Genomic DNA, 20,698 nt, shown 5'->3' on the forward strand with positions numbered 1-20,698 from the left:
TGGTAAGCCGTTCCTTACCAAAAAAACAAAAAAGCGGTGGTAAGCCGTTAGATTTGAGTAACGGTGGGGCCAATCTTGGATCCACGCGTAAATCTCTTATTCGTTTTTCTCGCTCGCGTGGGTCCCATGAGAGGGTGGATTTTCACCGGCGATTAATGCGCCGCGGTCTCTCAAGCACTTCTTCCCTACCGCTCGTGTCCGGAAGACGTGGGGAAGACGAGAACGACCCTTCTGTCGTCTAAATTACAAAATTACCTTTACATTTCCTTCAAGTCTTCTAGTGAATTGACCAAACCATCCCTGTACTGTAGTATTTTTTTTTTTCTATTTTTTTCCAATTTAATATTAATAGTAAGTATAACCAAAAGTAGATATTCTATTATTAGAAAAAGAGGAACTTTTTGCCATCATAATTCACGTCAGTGCATATTCTAATACATCTGAACCATCCAAATTTGTGGGGCCCAGAGCAACTTGGACTCTTTGAGAGAGACCCCAAGGTGTTGAAAAAAAAACATAATGGTATAAAAGCATATATACTTAAGGGACTAATCTATGTTTTAAAATATATTAAAAATAAATAATAAATAAAAGTATAAGTGTAGTACAAAGACACGTGTCAAAATAAGATAAAAGCATATGATTCAACGGGTCAAACCAAGTAGATTTTGTGGGGGCATAAAAAATAAATCAAAGGTATGGGATGATGCTAGCCGAGGATCTATAAACACTTTTTCTAAACCTAGGTCACGCTTTCTAAAAGAAATAAAAAATTCTTAAAAATATTAAATTAATGTAATGATGTGATTAGGGAATGTTTAATATTTTGTCATCCAATCAATTGAGGGTAATATTAGGTCTGGAGAGTTACTTAGTATTGGAACCAAACTGTTTGGGGTCCCCCTCCCAACTCCTATTTGAGCATGTTTAAGAATTCATACATTTCTTTCACCGTTTTTGGGCCCATGAGCCCTAGCCCGTCTAAGGCTATCTTGGGTTTAAACTAAAGCTAAATTTGATACAGTCTTCAAAGTGTGAAACAATTTGTAATCTTATTTTTTTCTCTTTTGGTATAATGTATTTTTTTTTAATTAGGGTAAAATTTATCATTTCACATGTGTAATTGAAATGCAAGCAAGACAATGGCGATTCTTGAAAATAACATAATAGTAAATATGCTTATAAATATATTATGACAAACATTTTCTCCTCCAGACTTTAAAGAGCTTTTAACAGTAAAACAAGGGCAATCAAAAGAGGGTTACTTGTTCTTAATACGCCTATAAAGATGTCATTTAAGCATTCTTATATATAAATATACAAAAATTATAGCCTTTGTCACCTTCTTATTATTAAAAGCTTGATAAAGGTGTGTTAAACGCAGTAGAAATGCCTTGATTATTGATTTGTGAGTGGAAGCTTAGCCAGCCCTATCAACATACGGATTGAGAATGGTTAACTTGCCTCTTTACTGAACTACTTGTGGAAGAGTGTCGGAGACAGTTATTTACAAAATTTATCACATGACAAAAAGATATCTGAAAAATAGTTCAATAGATTATCTATAGTCTACAAAATTTAGCACATGATAAAAAGATATGACAAAGCTACCTATTCAATAGACTGTTTATAGTCTGGGTAAATCACGCGTCAAATTTCAAACATAAATTCATTGCCTATAGGTTGGATAGGCCACTTGTTAAGTTTCAAACATAAATTCAACTATATATTGTCTGAGTAATGGCATAGATTTTCAAGTGAGTGATGAACACAATAATGTGTGAAATCTTAGGGATATAAGTGTACATTTTGCCCCACTTTGGATAGTGCTACTTTTATTTTTTATTTTTTATTTTTTTTTAGTTTCCAAGTTTACAAGAGAAAGTACTTAAAGTGAATCAAGAACCAGTTCAAAGGTAGGACCCATTCATTGGTACCACATCCTCTCTCCTACAAAATCCTGAAGATTATTCTCTCTCCTTGCCACCTCATAAGATCATGAAGATGCTATGTAGAGATTCCTTTATGATTTAATCAAAATTGCAAGATATTGGTTAATATTGCAATGAAGGAATAGAATTTGTTAATTTTAGAAACGGATTCTCTCTTTCCTCACACAATATCTCAGAAAATGAGGATTTTTACCAAGATTTTATTTTATTTTATTTTCTTTATTTTCTTAAAGAAGACTTGTAGAAGGAAGGAGGCAAGACAAAAGCCCTATAAAAGCCCCTTCCTCCCCCCCTCCTAATTATTATTCCCCTTAGTTTATTTGCTAGTTTATGCTTAGTTTTCTTCTCTCTCTCCCTCTCTCACTCTTTAGTTTTAGTTCTTCTCTATTTTTGCTTTAATAACTTTTGTAATAGTTTTTTTTTATGTCAATTAATGCAATCACTCTTTTATTCTTATTCAACCTTTTATGTTTATGATTTATGCAATTGAGTTGTAATTTTTAAAGTTCTACTTCTAGGCTTAGATCTAGGTGACAAGATTATAAGCCGTGCAGCATCTTTTTTTTCAAGTTGAATTCTTTTTGTTTCAAGATTTGTTTTCTCTAGTACTAAAAATTTTAGATTTTATTTATTCCAGATCTGGTTTTTAGTACTGGTAGTATCTCAAATCACCCAAGCTTTCAAGTTCAAGGGTTGAAGTTCAAGTAAGTAGGCTCATTCAATAGTCTTCTCTCCCCCCTCTCATCCCTCTTCTGACTACCATTTTTTTCTTAATTTAGGATTTTAATTTCAGTCGTTACATTATTGCTATCCCTTTCCCCCAAGGTTTATGGCTAGTGTATGTGGTGGTTTTGTCCCTCCTAGCCATAGAACCATCAATTTATTGTTTTTATTTTAATTGTCTCCCTTTCCCTAAAGCCAAGTAGAGTGACTCTCTGGTCAAGTAGGGAAGCTCATATTATGATGCATCCCTTGAGCTAAGTAGAGAAACCTACTTGTGAGTCTCTCTCTAGCTTTCTCCCTTTTTTTTTACTTTATTTTTATTTCAGAATTTTTTTCCTTTATTTTTTTTAATTGCGTGGGTTGTTTATTTTCACTTATTTATTTATTTAATTTTAATTGTGTGGCTTGCGTCTTTAAATTCTTAGATGACGAATGGTTAGGACGTTATTTTAGATATATATGTTTAGGACGGTAGTTAGAATTAGATCACAACCATTAATAGGTTCACTTTTACATTATTAAAAGAAAAAAAAACTAAAGTGACTGCTCTCTCTGAGTTCGACCCATAGCTACACTGATCCGCACGTTTGCGGTTACATTTAAAATCTCAAACAAGTTTTTGGTGCCGTTGCCGAGGAGACAGTTCCATATTATTTTTCGCTTTCTTTTGGTAAATCGGAGTGTTTTGTTTGCTTTGTTTTGTTTTTTCTTTTCTTTTATTGAATTCCTTAGAAGAGCAACTTGCAATAATAGTTATATCGGTGGAGGTCGTCATGCCTTACAGTATGATAAAGACAGGTTTCGCCCTGTAACAGTACATCAAGAATTGACCTAAGCAACCCCAGATCCCTACCGGTAAGCTCTCAAAAAGTCAAAAAAAAATCAAAAAAATCATAAAAAAATGTTTTACTATCCATTCTTTTGTGCTTGTCTTACTCTAGTTGTGGTTAACTTTCTGTTACATGAGTATTAGGTGGGTACGTAATACTAAGAATCAGTCAAAATCTTACTAGAGAACTCACTCAAGTTATCTCAATTATGCATGAGAGGAAGAAAAGAACTTTACCCAGTCAACCAGAGCCTAACCCTAGGCATCATCAGCCTGTTAGTTCACAAATATCAACTAATGCACCATTGAATATAGTACAAGGTAAGACCCAACAAGGGTCCTCTAACCAATGTAATGTTGTTTATGCCCTTAGAAGTGGTAGAGAGTACCAACAGAGCATTCCTAAATCTTCCTCATCTATTACTCATGTTAACTCTCCTTCAGTTGAGGACACAAGTGTTTCTCTTGTTTCAAGTTCGTCTGATGAACGTAAAGATTTTTCTGAAACTAAAGATGATTTGATTGAAGAAATAAAAAATGATTCTTCTGAACAGGGGCAAATCCCTAACAGTCCTTATGTTCATCATGTCCCATTTCCTAATCGCTTGGTAAACAAAAGGAAGACTGCTTCCATGGACAAAATTTTAGAAGTCTTCGAAAAGGTAGAAGTGAACATCCCCCTTTTGGATGCCATATCCCAGATCCCCGCCTATTCAAAGGTACTAAAAGATTTGTGTACTCACAAACGTATCACTAGTGTGCCCAAAAAGGCGTTCGTGGTAGGTAACATTAGTTCCATAATTACTCAGCCTATAACAGCCAAGCATAAGGATCCAGAGAGCCCTACCATATATTATGTCATAGGCAACACCTACATTGAGCATGCCTTACTTGACCTTGGCGCAAGTGTAAATCTTTTACCTTACCGTATGTACAAGCAACTTTGATTGGAAGAATTGAAAGCCACTGGAACTACTCTTCAATTGGTAGATAGGTCTGTTAAAATTCCTAAAGGGATGGTTGATGATGTCTTCTAAAGGTGGGGGAATTTATTTTTCCTGTTGATTTCATTGTGTTAGATACCAAGCAATTCTCAACCAAGGATGAGATCCCAATAATTCTAGAAAGACCATTATTGGCTACCAATAATGCATTAATCAACTGTCGGAATGGTTTCCTAAGATTATCTTTTGGTAACTAAACTGTTGAGTTTAACATGTTTAGGATAGGCAAGCAACCACATATAGAAGAAGAGATTAATATGATTGAGGATTTTTTTTATTTTTTTGATGATTTAATTACCAAGGACCCACTCAATGGTACCACATCCTCTCTCCTACAAAATTCTGAAGATTATTCTCTCTTCTTGTCACCTCACAAGATCTTGAAGATGCTATGTAAAGATTCCTTTATGATTTAATCAAGATTGCAAGATATTGGTTAATATTGCAATGAAGGAATAGAATTTATTAATTTTGGAAACGGATTCTCTCTTTCCTCACACAATATCTCAGAGAATGAGGATTTTTACCAAGATTTTATTTTATTTTATTTTATTTCTTTTCTTAAAGAAGACTTGTAGAAGGAAGGAGGCAAGACAAAACCCTATAAAAGTCCCTTCCTCCCCTTTCCTAATTATTATTCTCCTTAATTTATTTTCTAGTTTATGCTTAGTTTTCTTCTCTCTCTCCCTCTCTCACTCTTTAGTTTTAATTCTTCTCAATTTTTTCTTTAATCAATTTTGTAATAGTTTTTTTTTATGTCAATTAATGCAATCACTCTTTTATTCTTATTCAGCCTTTTATGTTTATGATTTATGCAATTGAGTTGTAATTTTTAAAGTTATAGTTCTAGGCTTAGATCTAGGTGCCAAGATCACAAGCCGTGCAACATCTTTTTTTTTCAAGTTTAGTTCTTTTTGTTTCAAGATTTGTTTTCTCTAGTACTAAAAATTTCAGATTTGGTTTATTCCAGATTTGGTTTTTAGTACTGGTAGTATCTCAAATCACCCAAGCTTTCAAATTCAAGGGTTGAAGTTCAAGTAAGTAGGCTCATTCAATAGTCTTCTCTCCCCCCTCTCATCCCTCTTCTGACTACCCTTTCTTTCTTAATTTAGGATTTTAATTTCAGTCGTTACATTATTGCTATCATTTTCCCCCAAGGTTCATGACTAGTGTATGTGGTGGCATTACCCCTCCTAGCCATAGAATCATCAATTTATTGTTTTTATTTTAATTGTCTCATTTTTCCTAAAGCCAAGTAGAGTAACCCTTGTAAGAGTGACTCTCTGGTCAAGTAGGGAACCTCATATTATGATGCATCCCTCGGGCTAATTAGAAAAACCTACTTGTGAGTCTCTCTCCAGCTTTCTCCCCTTTCTTTTACTTTATTTTTATTTCAGTATTTTTTTTCCTTTATTTTTTTTAATTGCGTGGGTTGTTTATTTTCACTTATTTATTTATTTAATTTTAATTATGTGACTTGCGTCTTTAAATTCTTAGATGATGAATGGTTAAGACATTATTTTAGATACATATGTTTAGGACGGTAGTTAGAATTAGTTCACAATCATTAATAGGTTCACTTTCGCATTATTAAAAGAAAAAAATAAAGTGGCTGCTCTCTCTGAGTTCGACCCGTAGCTACACTGATCCGTACGCTTGCGATTACATTTAAAATCTCAAACAGTAAGCTATGGATTTTTTTAGCAACTAGATAAAAATTGCCTTTTATTATTATTATTATTATTATTATTATTTTAATAAATGACAATTTTCATATGGAAAGCTACTTCATGGTCTAGTGTAGATGAACACATCTTAATGGTCACCTAATTTTACCACATGACAAAGTGACGTGGTAATTTCAATTGTTAGACAGACACTATACTATCTAGATGGACCATTGTCAAATTTCATTTTTAAATTCAAAGCATATGGCCCTATGTTTCAGCATGCATCCCTAGGTATGTTCGTGTACCTATGCACTTTATTTTCAAATCTCTATTTTACCAATTGAAAATTTTTGTTAGAATTGAAACTTGACATGTGAACAAAGAATCCAATGGTCTACTTTTTCACAAAATTTGGAGTCCATACAATGTGTCAAGCGGAAAAATTTTGGACCAATCAAATAAGCTTATCAATCGGACCAACTAGATATACTTTGCTTTTAGCATATATAACACTATAAAATATAATTTTGAGCTCTAGTTTTCTACATGGTCTACTACTTAGGAAGGGTTTCTTGTGCCATCGATATATCTTCCATATTGCAACTCAATTTATTCTCAGATTTGGTACATAAATAGAGCCAAGGCCCTTTCCACCTACTAAAATTCAGCCCAAATAAAATTTACCAAGTGACAAAATATAACTTTAAAATATTTGAATTATGGAAGAGTGCACATAATAGTTACAATGCCAATAGTTGTGTATGAATATACACAAGGATGTATGCCAATGTCAAAATGGTACTTGATTGAATTAAACTCTGAGATTTGTTTTATAGTTAATTTAGAACATGTCATCTCTATCCAACAATTGAAATAGCTAAATCACTCATCCACATGACACAATGATAGCGGTATCACAGGAACCCCTTCCTAAGCGGGTGTGCCAAGTTTTATTTCGTTTATGTTTTTATTTAAAATATACTTTATTTTAGTACTTCAACCAGTGGATTAGACATATTTGACTAAGCTAATCAGATGTATCAAACATTAACTAAGACAAATAAATTATTAAAAATTTATCAAGTACTAAATGGAAATTTGCTGATCGAGTTTCCTTTCACCCACATGGTGAAGGAAGAATTTTCTCACCATGAGCATTAGTACCATAAGATGGTCACATGGGAGGTGTTGTAGTAAAAATAGGAAAGGGTGATTATTAGTCCCACATCATTTGATTGTCAATCAAAGAGACCTTGAGGATTATAAGTAGGGGCCAACCCCTTCCAGGTAGATGCGTTATAAACCCGTGCAAGTCTCTGCCCAAAGTGGAACATATGCATCTGGGTTTTATAGGAAACCTACAGCTAGGTCATCATCACTAATGTCAAGTACAATATAGAGCCCCATCACCTTCCATATCTATGGTTTCTAATAGATTCATTTTCCATACAGTTTAAGACAAATCAGATGGAAAGTCAATGTCGATGTCAATGACAAAAGTGACTTCTAATATCTCTTTCTCATCCCCCAAGTTACCGATATAGTTTTTTAATATTTTGGAAAAGGCTGGCATGCATCAGGTGCCTAACATGTGTAATTCTCTTTCCTTCCTCTTTGGAAAATATCCTCTTGTTTTCTCATGTTTATTCCTATAATTGATGTATATCGCTAATTTATTAAAAATTTACAGCAAGCCCAACCATAGTTAACAAATTCGGATTCGGGAATTATTCGGATGGAGAATTATTCGGACGATTAATTTAAGGATTCGGTCAAAAAAGCGGTCAAAAAATCTTATTGGGGTTTTTTTTTTAAAAAAAAATTGTTTTTTTATTTTTTATTTTTGGTTTTTTTTTTAAATAATGTTTAAATGGACCGAATAATTCGGTTTAATTCGGATTCGGTCCGAATTATTCACGATTTATATTCATTTTGGAAAAAGTCGCGAATTTTAAAGAATTTTATTTTTAATTCGGATTCGGTCCGAATTTTATCAAAAATTCGAAAAAATTCGGTTCGGCCGAATAATTCACGAATTATTCGGCCGAATTGATAACTATGAGCCCAACCCTCTCCATTAGCATTAGTATCTTTCATATATTGTTTAAACTTTACTTCGTTAACAGTAGATTAATACTATATTTAGCATGTTTCCTTGTTTATGCTAACCTTTATGTTGTACCATGACTGGATAAAGTTGAGTGCTCTTATCTCCTCTATTATTATTATTATTATTATTATTATTATATTTGCAAAGTTATCTTATTACATTTGTATAGTTTAGTATGTTTTCTAAGCATATCGAATGGCTGAATCTCTAGTATAATTAGGTGGACCGAGGTGTACCATCGTTGGTCTGAAACCTAACGTCAATTTGATCCTTGGTTGGGTCTACTTGGATTGGAGATATAGGTTTTTTGTCGGTCTTAAACCCTAATCTAAGTAACAACTCTGTCATTGAGATTAGACCATTTTCGGTCTTGTTCTCACATACCTCAATGAAAGTGATAGATTGATTTGCACTTCATACACTTTATCATCAAACTAGTTGAGGAAACCTTCACAAAATTTCAAAAAATAAAATAAATGAGAAAGTTTTCCTACACATGTGATGTAGGATTCACCGATCCTAGGGTCCAAAAAGACATCTCCTCCCCCTATTGGATGAAATCCATAATATCCTTCCTCCATTGCATGATACCCTCTGCAATCAAGGGGTTCCTTTTAATCGTAGCTGAAGGAAAACTCAAACCTAGAATAAATAACCCTCTTAAGCATTCCCATGAAACAGGTTTTTTTGGCACATAAAGGGATGATATATTTCATTTAACAATCAGACAGAATTGACTTTTCAAACAATTAGTTATACATTTCCATATCAGAAAAATAAAAAAATAAAAAAATAACTAGATGAAAATGTGGGCAACATCCAATTAACTAAATCTCCCAGTGAACTGCAATGTTGCAGTTATAGCTCATAAGCCAAAATGGCTTCCAAACCTTGTGTTTCATGGTAAGGTGGTGGAAAGTGAAATGATCCCCAACACATAATTGTAATAAAAATGTTTGGATCGGGTTTCATTAAGGTGACGGTGAATAAGAATCCATTCATCGAGCGGGCTTTAGATGCACGCAGAGAGTATCAAGGTGATATTTTTTGAAAGGTTCTAAAATCCTGTAAGGGTTTGTATAACCCTAGAATGAAGTGGTGAAGCTCACCACTTTAGAGCAGAATCAGGCTGGATACTGTGACCTATATAAACAAATCAGGTTGCGGTCTCATGCAGCCATGCCAAAGGCCAGGACACTTATATCATCAGAAGTCTGACCTCTATAAGAGCCCATTTCTTTCGTATTTTATATTAGCAATGAAAAGTAACCACTAATGCAAATTTAGCGTAAAGGTAAAGCAACAGAATGGGATTATGATTGATTTGAAGGAGGCAAATTTATGTTAAGGGTATCAATTCAGTACTGACAGCATATACCAATACTAAAATCGTATCGAAGGAGATTCAGTACAATTTCAATATGATAAAATGGTATTTTCCTTGATCTGATACGGTATCAATTTTTAAGAACAAACACATTTGATATGAACCAAACTGATTCGGTATCTGTATTGAAATGTCGGCATTTTTCTTATTAGGGTACGGTTTCAGTATTGACTCATGGCCTGCTGTACCATATTGAATATATTGAATATATTGAATATTGAATGCCGTACCGATTGACACCCTTATCTTTTTGGGCTACACAGATGAATAATTTGAAGTTCAGAACCGGTTGAGATGCAAATGAAACTGTTCAAGCAATCTGCAAGAAAGACTCAACCTCCTTGGGGAGCTTCAGCTAAGGACTGCAAGAACTGTTAGGCTAAGCTATATCTTGGATATACTATATGTTACACCTTATGAGAGACATAGATACGCTAATGAACAAGTTAGGCTAAGGTGTAATCTATTTTGTTAGTCCTAAAGCACCTTGCTCCCTTTGTGTAAATCCTTTGCTTTCAGAGTTGAGGCTCTTACCCAAAATGTAAATCTATTGCTCTTTCCATAAAAACAATCATATCACAATCAAAGTATAAGATGGAAGGGCAAAGAAATTGGGTTGAAAGCACTTCTAAGATCACATAGGCAATCCTGTAGGGCCAATTGTAGCCATGGATTTCAGAGTACCTCAATTATAGTGGCAGAGGCCAATTGTTGCTGATTTTATTATAAGGTACAGAAGTAACAAGTTCATAACTTTGATAGTAGAAAAAAGACCCAACCAATTAATTGCTAAAGGTTAAGGAAGCATTCGATATTAGATGGTTCATCACCAGAAAGCCTGCCAAGGAGGGGGTAGCAGAGAGCAGCACAGCATTAAACACCTAAAGGTGAAACCACCCATCCATCCATCCATTGGGTTGATTAACCACACAAAGCTCGGATACACAGGCATATGATTTGGCTGAAACAAGAGTGACCAAGCAGCTCAATTTAATGATTTGGTTTTCTACTCCAATGCCGCTGGAAATCAAAAAGGATGCAAGCGCATACCCCATCCCCCGACCACTCTTTGCTTGTTTTGCCATTTTACTTTTCTTCCACCCAACCTTCTCAGCATCCATTAGAGGGGCTGGTTCAAAATCCAGATCCTGTACCACCCAATACCTAAAATTGAAAATAAGTATCATAATCAACGACACTAGCACAATCATCATTTTGATTTGGGTATGATGCGATGACGCCCACCCATGAAGGGTCTCAACTGCTCAGGAATGATAACAGAGCCATCTTCTTGCTGAAAATTCTCCAGTAAACAGATAATCATCCGAGGTACAGCACATGCAGTTGCGTTCAGTGTATGCACAAATTGTGTTGGTGCAACGCGACCCTTCTTAGGATTGGTTGGTGAGTCAGATGGACGGAACCTTATACCCAACCGCCGGCTTTGATAATCAGTACAGTTTGATGCACTTGATATCTGTCAACAACAGAAGGCGACGAATTAGAAAATTTTGTAAGTCCAGTATAAAATTGTCATTAAGACTCGCCTGGTAGACAATGTTAAAGCCATGTGTGAAAGTGTACCCAAAACTGCACAAACCATCGTCATTTCTTGGATTGCCATAAATTGACATCAGTGCCAAATATCTGAGACTGAGCTGTCCAACTCAGTAATTTATACAAAACTTTTATCAGATATCTCATTTTACATACCTCGCCATACCGTCCAAGACCTGGCATCCATGCCTCGACATCAAATTTGCGATAAGCAGGTGCACCCAAATCACTGGATGCCATATCCAATATCCTGAAAGAAAAGCAAATAATTATTAAGAAAAAAAAGGATAGAAAAAAAAAATTTGAGTCCTGATAATGTTCACAATGGTTAGGTAACTTTGTAAAATTAACCACGTGTTAAGCAGTGTGACATCTCAGATGTGGGGTGAGTCCATGTTATAAAGGATCCACAAAGGTCAAACTTCAATCCAAACTGAACATTAATGTGCCAATGGTGCATCAAAGTTGAGGAACATTACAAATATGCCACTAATATCCACTGCACGTATTAGCAGTTGGCGGTATTTTTGAAATTTGGTAAAACTTTGAACCACATTCTGCTCCCTATCATATACTCATTGGACTGGAACTTGAATAATGAGTTGGGTGTGAGATCCTCTATAACATGGACTCACCCATGGATTCCATTACTAACCACATGCCAATTAGTGAGCTCTACTAAGTTCACCAACCTTCGACGTTTTACTACTTACAATAATAAATATAAATAGAAAATGATAAAACTAAAAATAGAACTCCTTTCTTACTTGAAATGAATTCCTAATGATGAGAATAGATCTTCTTCAATTCTACTAAGCTCATCATGGTACATATCACTGTCCTCTGGTCGACACAAGATAAACATTTCCACCTTGCTGAACTGATGGACTCGATAAAGGCCCCTGCTCGATATCTCCATAGCATCAGAAACTTTCATGAAATGAATATGCAACATCAGCGAAACCTTAGATAACCCACAGCTAAGTTCTATATAATGTAAAAAATAGATAAAGATGATTAGAATGAATCTGTAACCGCTTTCCTGTTGGGTGGCTGTGGACAGTATGGGTGATGAGAACTTGGGCTCCTGTTAGCTGATTGATGAGGTAGAGTCTGGATGCAGAGGTGTCGATAATGGCTGATGATGGTGAGACACTGAAACCCACACGATGCCTAGACAGTCATTCTTAAGTTGAATTGCATACTGCCAAGGAGATGCCAGCAACACCAATCAGCATTGCAAGCCCAAAGAGGCGACCTATAAAGGTCATCTTACGTTTTTAGGAAGGGAAGGTATCATTGACCCAGGTTCTGGAGGTATAACAGATGGTTTGGATTGGCGAGACTTCTCAATTAGCATCCCAGAAAGAGAGGGTATGTTAGAAAATGGCAATAGTGAGGGTGGTGCTGGGGGAGGGGAACATGGGTGAGAGGAGGTGGAGATCTATCTGGAAGTCTGAATATGGTCAAGGAAGCAGCCCAAAAAGCATTCAACACAGTAGGAGTTGCAGAGTTCAGGAGTGTAATTTGTTTATTTTTCAGGCTTACTTCGGTGTAGGTGTAGGGGTCTGGTAGTCTGGGGCATATGGTTGAGATTTGTTTTTTTGGTTCGTCATCATGGATAGAGGGGTTTGTCTGCTTGGTTTTTCACCCTAGTTGTGGACTGGTTGACCTAGGTCCTTCTGTTTTCTTTGTTTTCCTCATTCTACTGCCTTTATCTCCTTTTATTTTTCCCCATAGTCTCCTTTGCTGTTGCTGATTGAGAGAAGGAAAATAAAGAAAGCTGAACTAGTGTGGATAAAACCATAAGGAAATCTTTACTGTTGCATTCCCATCAAGACTCATAGATCCTTTAAAAAATAACAAACCTACAGACACCATGTGCAGTAATAATTTATGGCAAACCTCATAGAGATTTAAACATCATAAAGTACAGTAACAGAGAGTACCGAGTGAAAAAATAATTTGAAATAAGACACATGTAGGACTAACAGATCTATTCACCTTGTTGCTGTCCCAGCAGCACCAGCCTCAGTACGGAAGCAATGAGAATAAGCAACATACTTCAAAGGTAAGGCCAAATCAGCTAGGATGGAGTCCATATGAATTCCCCCCACAGGAATTTCTGCAGTCCCAATGAGGCATTGGTCACTATCTTCAATGGAATAAACCTGTTGGAGTCGAGTAACACCATTAATGTCTCTCTATTATAAAGATGCACAAAACAATAGAATCAGAATTATATAGCAGGTAAATACTAATCCCAAAAGAATAAATCTCTGGAATAGATATGATATCCCTTTAAAATTGCACCTGACATCTGCCTTCACTTCTGACATATTCCATGCCGAATATGCCAAGGGCGAGCATGCAGAATTATTTACAGTACGTATGCCAAAACATGAATACCGATATTTTAGTCAGGGATAGTGTTCTCTAGTTTTCATAAATTCAGGAAACAATACAAATGGAGCACATCCGACTCACACACTAATTCAAGGTCAATTGACAAAAGTTGTCCTAGATATCATTTCTTCCAGTCTTTGCACCATGCCATATTATAAGTTTGTAAATGAACTAGTGGTGCTATTTAAAGTAAGATTCTTTACACAACAGTACATAGATGAATAACAATGGTGATTGGTTAAAAGGTATATTTTTAAAGTTTGGGGAGTCGGGGACCCTAATTTATGCAACACATCCCAAGAAAGCAAAACTGTACGCAACGAAATTTAATGGTTCTTTTGTCCAAGGAAATGAAGGATAAGAAAGGAAAGTAGTCATTAAATGAAATGACTCATTTAAATCACAATCATGCCCATTTTAACCAGGTCTGGATTCCTACAATGAATCCAAGTTAAATTTGGGCCACGACAAACTTATGCTCTTAGGTGCAGAGGCCCAACTTATATATGAAGGAATCTAAAGTCCCAAAGTTTTCCAATCTGGAATTATACCCAACAGAAGCTTGGGATAAAGAAGGTCTTGTTATCTCTGACTACTTATTATTGACCAAAGCTATTCAGTTCCCAAAGAATTCAACTGACTGGGAAGACGCTAATATTTTGATGGATAAAAAAGAGTTGATGTCTCACTTTGAAGAAGTCCTTTCCTTTCACGAGAGGAGATTTTGATGTAGACAAGTACTACATCAAACAATGCTTGCACAAGGCTAAGAAAAACCAGGCTCACACTTAGCCCAAAGGTTCTTCAACTGGCTTTTGGGCCAGGCCAGCCCACTGGGTTGGGTGTAAACTGTTTCGCTAAAACCAGAGTCATGGGGTTTAAGTTGTAGTTTCTATTTTCTGTTTTAAGTAGATACTACTTAGAAATTAGATTGCCTTCCCTTTTTTGTTATGGTTCTTGCTGTTCAAGTCCTCAACTCTATGCGTGGGACTCCTTTTAGTTTATTTCCATAGTCTGTTAGTGTTACCAGCGCTCTATTTGATGCAGTTGAGCATGGGATGATTTGGGAATAATTTAGTACTTTGATTTGTTTCCTTTATTGTTAGTGTAGGGTGTGGTCAAGTTAGTAGGAAGATTTAGATTTTATTTCAATTGCTAATTTAGGTTAATTTCCACGTTAATTAGTTTCCATTGTTAGATTTTGATTTTCCTTTTTATAGCCATGTAACACGGTAGAGAATGACAGAATTGAAGTTTTTGAGGAATTGAAAATTTGAATGAAGCTTTGGCTTGAAACCATGAAGGCCATGATTGCTTTTCTCCTTCCCCTTTCCTGGCCTTATTCTTTTCTTTCCCCTTTCCTTTCTTTCTTCCTTGTTCCCTGTTCTCTCTCTCTCCCTCACTCTTGAATTGCTTAGACTGAGGCTTTGATCGAGGGATAACCTCAAACCCTTGAGTCCTTGATCCGAAACCTATCCCTGTGGTGAGAAACAAGACTTGCAACAATGACTAAAACCCTGTCTACCACCAGATCTGAATAGCAGGGGCCAATGCTCATCTTTGCTTCTTGTTTGAAGTATTTTCCTGTTGGAAACAAGAGGCCAGAGGCTGTCCAAGCTTCGTCGAAGATTTTAAGCTGAATCGATGAACCTGGAGGGAGTTCTCACCACCTCAAGCTTTCCCTTTGGCTGTTGGGCTACTGTTGTGTCGTGAGGTTGAAGGCAACCTCATAAAGTGAAGGGTTTTACTTTCTCTATCTTAAATTCCATTAATACCCTTCTCTTCTTCTATTATTCTCAATTGTCCTATTTTATTTCTTAGTTCCAAGTCTACCCCTCCCCATCTTGTACGTTGCTTTTTTCCCTTTGAAATCTCCTCTCATGTTAAAGTTATCATCTATTTACCAGATTGCCACCCTTTATTAGAAACTTCGAGTTATTTACAGTTACAGAACTGTCATTATTCTTGACATTTGGCTATTTCACTATTCAATGGGTCCATAAGCGAACCCATTCTGATTTCAGAAACCCAGAACCACATCAAGTGGTATCAAAGCGAAATTCCTGCAACTTCTTAACAATGACAGGTCACATCAATTGAGTTGCACAAAATGTATCGTGAGGTACTGGAGAATCAAAAGAAAATTAATGCCAAGGTTCAAAAGAACGAGGCAAAATATGACAAGTTCATGGACGAGACTCAAGATGCCCTCACTAAGATTCTTGTCTTTATGTAGAGGCTCGAAACACGAGTTGACGAAGGACCATCTGCACCACGTCCTCAGTTTCATGCCCTACTGGATTGAAGATACACCTCACAGACAATAACGTGATCCAGTTACACCCCAAGATGTTACTCGGCAATTTTCTGACAGATTATGTCATCAAAGTTGAGGTTCCAAAGTTAGGTCGTGCTCCCAAGATACCCTTGTAAACCGCTCACCAATGAGGTGGCACATATCTGAAAGCAAATGACAGGAACATAACTCCAAGAAGAGGGAGAGTAGGCTGACGTGTCACTGGAGCAAGAGTCAGTCGATGACGTGGCATGTCTGATAACGCGTGTGGCATCATTAAATACGTACGACCTCCTTGCTTCACCTTGATGGTGTTCTATGCACCATTGTAGAAAATACCTGCATGTCGTTGCCAATGTCGCAATGCACCAATGGGGTGAACAAACAAGATACAAGGTATTGTAACGGCCCAAAATGTAGATGTACTCGAACAATTGCAGTGGCCTCTTCTCGAGCTTTGGGTCAAAACCTTGCACGTGAATCTTCTTGAAAAGTTGCGTTTGTGGAAGGTTGTGTGCTCGAACAAATTCAGCAGAGATAAAGTTTGTTTCTGCCCCGGTATCAAGAACTGTATGAATATCAGTTGGACCGGAACCGTGCAGGAAAATACCCTCTTGTCTGAAGAGAGGAGCCTTGTCAACTAGTTTGTTTGAGAAGGATGTAAGACTAGCGAAATGAGCTTCGACATCATCATAGTCTATTATCGACATCGAGGGGATAAGGATGTAAATCAAGATCAACATCATCACTCTCCTCTGTCGGTTGCTTCTCTGCTACATTCACAGAACGAGTCCTATTAGGGCACTTGTTGGAGTAGTGACCCTTCTCGCCACAACTATGGCATCTGATGTTCTTCACCCAATCACTATCCTTGTTGAATTCTGACCTTCTTTCTTCAACTCTGCGTGCTTCAGGCTTCTTTTCCTCCATACGTGGCGGTCTATAAGCTGAAGGAGTCTTGAGCATACTCTTCCAATAAATAGACTTCTCTTCAGTTGTCTTGGCATGAGTTGCTATCACATCAACAGACCTAAAATCAGTGTTATCCAGTTTGAGTCGGATCTCAGTATTTTAGCCCACTGATATATCGCATCACCCGTTTCTGGTCTATTTCCTGAAGTCGACACCTTGAAGATAGTTTGTGGAATTCAAGGGCGTAGGTTTCCACACCCTTGTTGCCTTGTTGAAAATTAAGCAATTTATGAAACATCACCTTCTCATAATTAAAAGGAACAAATTTCTTAGTCAGGATCTACTTCATGACCTCCCAATTGGTAAAAGGTCCAAGTCTTCTGACAAACCTTGCATCCACCATGAACATGCATATCCAATAAATTTAGTGAGGATGAGTTCACACTACTTCTCGTCTAAAAGAGATTTATAAGCAAATTCTCTCCACTTTGGTAAGTCAATCAAGGAATTCTTCGGGTCCCTTTTCACCACTGAACTCTGGAACCTCAACTTTGATGCCATAATCACTGTCAGAAAATTACCGGGTAACATCTTACGGTATAACTAGATCACGTTGTTGTCTGTGAGGTGTATCTTCAATCCAGTAGTGCATGAAACTGAGGACGTGGTGCAGATGGTCCTTCATCAACTCGCGTTTCGAGCCTCTACATAAAGACAAGAATCTTAGTGAGGGCACATTGAGTCTCGTCCATGAACTTGTCATATTTTGCTTCATTCTTCTAAACCCTGGCATTAAGTTTCTTTTGATTCTCCAGTACCTCAAAATACAATTTGTGCAACTCAGCTGATGTGACCTGTCATTGTTAAGAAATTGCAGGAATTTCGCTTTGATACCACTTGATGTGGATCCGGGTTTCTAAAATCAGAATCGGTTCGCTTAGGGCCCACTTGGATACTCAATAAAACAATGACAATAACCAATGGCATGTTCGTAATTAAAGTAGAGCTTCAACTAGATGGTAGAATTGTAATTAAGCTCAAGTTCCCAATGAGGGTGGCAGTTTTGTAAATTAATGAAAATTTAGAAGGGAGTGGCAGACTTGTAATTAGATTGAACTTATAGGTTTAAGCAATGGGTACAATAATATGCTAATAGAAAGGGTAATTCAGGAACTAGAAATAAAGATAGGGACTATAGAAGATAATGGAAGAAGAGGGGCAATTTTTGGAAACAGAAAAATAAAAGGGTCAAAATCTCACTTTTGAAGGTTGTCTTCAACCTTCAGCAATGAACGGAAGCAACAGAAATGGGACGATCTCAGATTGAAAGAACTTTTTCAGTAGGCCTCTATTTGGCCTGAAATTTCAATCGAAGCTTTGAAACCAAAGGGGCTCTTGATTCCGACAGAGTTACTCCTTAAAATAGCTAGCGCAAGGGAGTTTTCTGTGATTGCAACTAAGATCTGGTGCTAAATAGTGAAGCAAACCCTTATTTTGTCCGATCCTCTCAAAGGGAGATGTTCTCAGGACTAAGCATCAAGGGTTTAGTTCGCCTATGTGTAAGCAACATTCAGCCAGAATTTTGTGGGAAGGGGTTGTATCGGTGGAGATCTAGCCATTCCTAAGGTGCTGCAACTGCTGTGTAGAACAGGGGCTGGTAGAGACAACCAAAAAAGAAGGAGAAGATTAGAAAGGAAAAGAAGAGAAGAGAAAATTTGAAAAGAAAGGTATGTGGTCACGATAGCCAAGGTTCAGCCAAGTAAGCATTCCATTTCAAACTTCAAGTCTGTCCTCTATGGTGTTACATGGCAATAAAAAGAAAAAATCAAAACCTAAAAATGAATACTAATTAACATGGAAACTAACCTAAATTAGGAACTGAAATAAAATCTCCCAACTTACTTGATGGAAACCCTACTTTTAACAATAAGAAAACAAATTAATAATCAAAATACTGAATTAACCCCAAATTTTCAAGCGCCCAACTGCATCAGTGGGATGATTTGGGAATAATTTAGGGCCCGTTTGATAACGTTTCTGCCGTTTCTGTTTCAAGAAACGACAGAAACATAAATTTTCGTTTCTAGAAACAGAAACGGAATTGAAAGTGTTTGATAAGTCATGTTTCTAGAAGTCGATAGCAACCAGCGAAAGAATGACCACAAGTCGTTTCCAGAAACGGCGAAACAAGTAGAACTTGTTTTGCCTCTACTTGTTTCGCCTGGGTCGTTTCTTGAACCATAAATAGGAAGAAATTTATATTTCTATTTATGAAAACAAGTGAAACAAAACAGTTTTATCAAACGCTTTTTGTTCCGTTTCTGCCCTACCAAATAAGCACTTAGTACTTTGATTTGTTTCCTTTATTGTTAGTGTAGGGTGTGATCAAGTTAGTAGGAACAGTTAGATTTTATTTCAGTTGCTAATTAGGTTAGTTTCCATGTTAATAAGTTTTCATTTTTAGGTTTTGATTTTTCCTTTTTATAGCCATGTAACACGGTAGAGAAGGACAGATTTGAAGTTTCTGAGAAATTGAAAATTTGAATGAAGCTTTGGCTTGAAACCATGAAGGCCATGATTGCTTTTCTCCTTCCTCTTTCCTCTCCCTGTGGTGAGAAAAGGGGAAGGAAAGGGGAATGATTTGGGCGATAGTTGCAGCACCAAACAAGTGGATCGATCTCCTTCACTCTTGAATTGCTTGGACTGAGGCTTTGATCGAGGGATATCTACCTACAGACGACTCAAACCCTTGAGTCCTTGATTCGAAACCTATCCCTGTGGTGAGAAACAAGACCTACAACATGACTAAAACCCTATCTACCATCAGATCTGAACAGCAGGGGCCACTGCTCATCTTTGCTTGATGTTTGAAGTATATTCCTGTTGGAATCAAGAGGCCGGAGGATGTCCAAGCTTCGTCGAAGATTTTAAGCTGAATTGATGAACCTGGAGGGAGTTCTCACCACCTCAAGCTTTCCCTTTGGCTGCTGGGCTACTGTTGTGTCGTGAGGTTGAAGGCAACCTCATAAAGAGAAGGGTTTTACTTTCTTTATCTTAAATTCTATTAATACCCTTCTCTTGTTCTATTATTCTCAATTGTCCTAGTTTATTTCTTAGTTCCAAGTCTACCCCTCCCCATCTTGTATGTTGCTTTTTTCCCATTGAGATTTCCTCTTATGTTAAAGTTATCATCTATTTACCAGATTGCCACCCTTTATTAGAAACTTCAAGTTATTTACAGAACTGCCATTATTCTTGACATTTGGCTATTTCACTATTGAATGGGTCCATAAGCAAACCGATTCTGATTTCAGAAACCCAGTTCCACATCACTATTAGAGTTCAACCCATGATTTATTAAAGATGAAAAGAAACTGATTTTATGCCATGGCTGCTGTGTGATACAGTTGAGAGAGGTGCAAAGCCTAGGGTTAGTGAGAGACCGATCAAGGCCATAGGTGAGAGGCCTAGGTCATATTCCCCTTCTTCTTCCCCCTTTTCTTCTCTACCTTTCTTCCTCAAGTTTCTATTTTACTAAGCCTGCAACCAGTGCCACTGTGGGAGCTACCAAGACATCCTTTCTGTCATCAGACTGCTGTTTGTTCTTCACAAGATTGATCCATCGAATACTCCAAGAAAGCTGGTGAGACTGATTTACATCCTGCGGCATCTGGGTTTTGACAGCTTTCTGTCAGAAACTTCAGGCCACGTGCCAATCTCTTTAGCCATTCATTGCAGGCCATACTCTGGTATCATGCAGTCCCTCCTGCGGCCTTCCTTTGATATATTCTGGTATCATCTGGTAAATCCTGTGGCTGTAAGATCCTATTTTCTCCATAAAGTTGCCAATTT

The 20,698-nt window shown here is 36.9% G+C and overlaps 1 protein-coding gene across 1 annotated transcript in view; it reads right to left on the reverse strand.

Annotated features, from left to right (window-relative positions):
• Positions 1-10,326: 10,326 nt before the first annotated feature.
• Positions 10,327-20,698, reverse strand: part of LOC122084782 (serine--tRNA ligase-like) — a 15,301-nt gene continuing 4,929 nt past the window's right edge. Inside the window, exons 3-6 of the mRNA XM_042653212.1 lie at positions 13,237-13,436; positions 12,000-12,134; positions 11,389-11,482; positions 10,327-11,152 (exon numbers count right to left, since the gene is read on the reverse strand). Coding sequence (XP_042509146.1) covers positions 10,886-11,152; positions 11,389-11,482; positions 12,000-12,134; positions 13,237-13,436 — 696 coding nt within the window. The 3' untranslated portion in view covers positions 10,327-10,885. The remainder of the gene's footprint in view (positions 11,153-11,388; positions 11,483-11,999; positions 12,135-13,236; positions 13,437-20,698) is intronic.

The sequence above is a fragment of the Macadamia integrifolia genome, chromosome 7, assembly GCF_013358625.1.
Source record: "Macadamia integrifolia cultivar HAES 741 chromosome 7, SCU_Mint_v3, whole genome shotgun sequence".
Taxonomy (NCBI): Eukaryota; Viridiplantae; Streptophyta; class Magnoliopsida; order Proteales; family Proteaceae; genus Macadamia; species Macadamia integrifolia.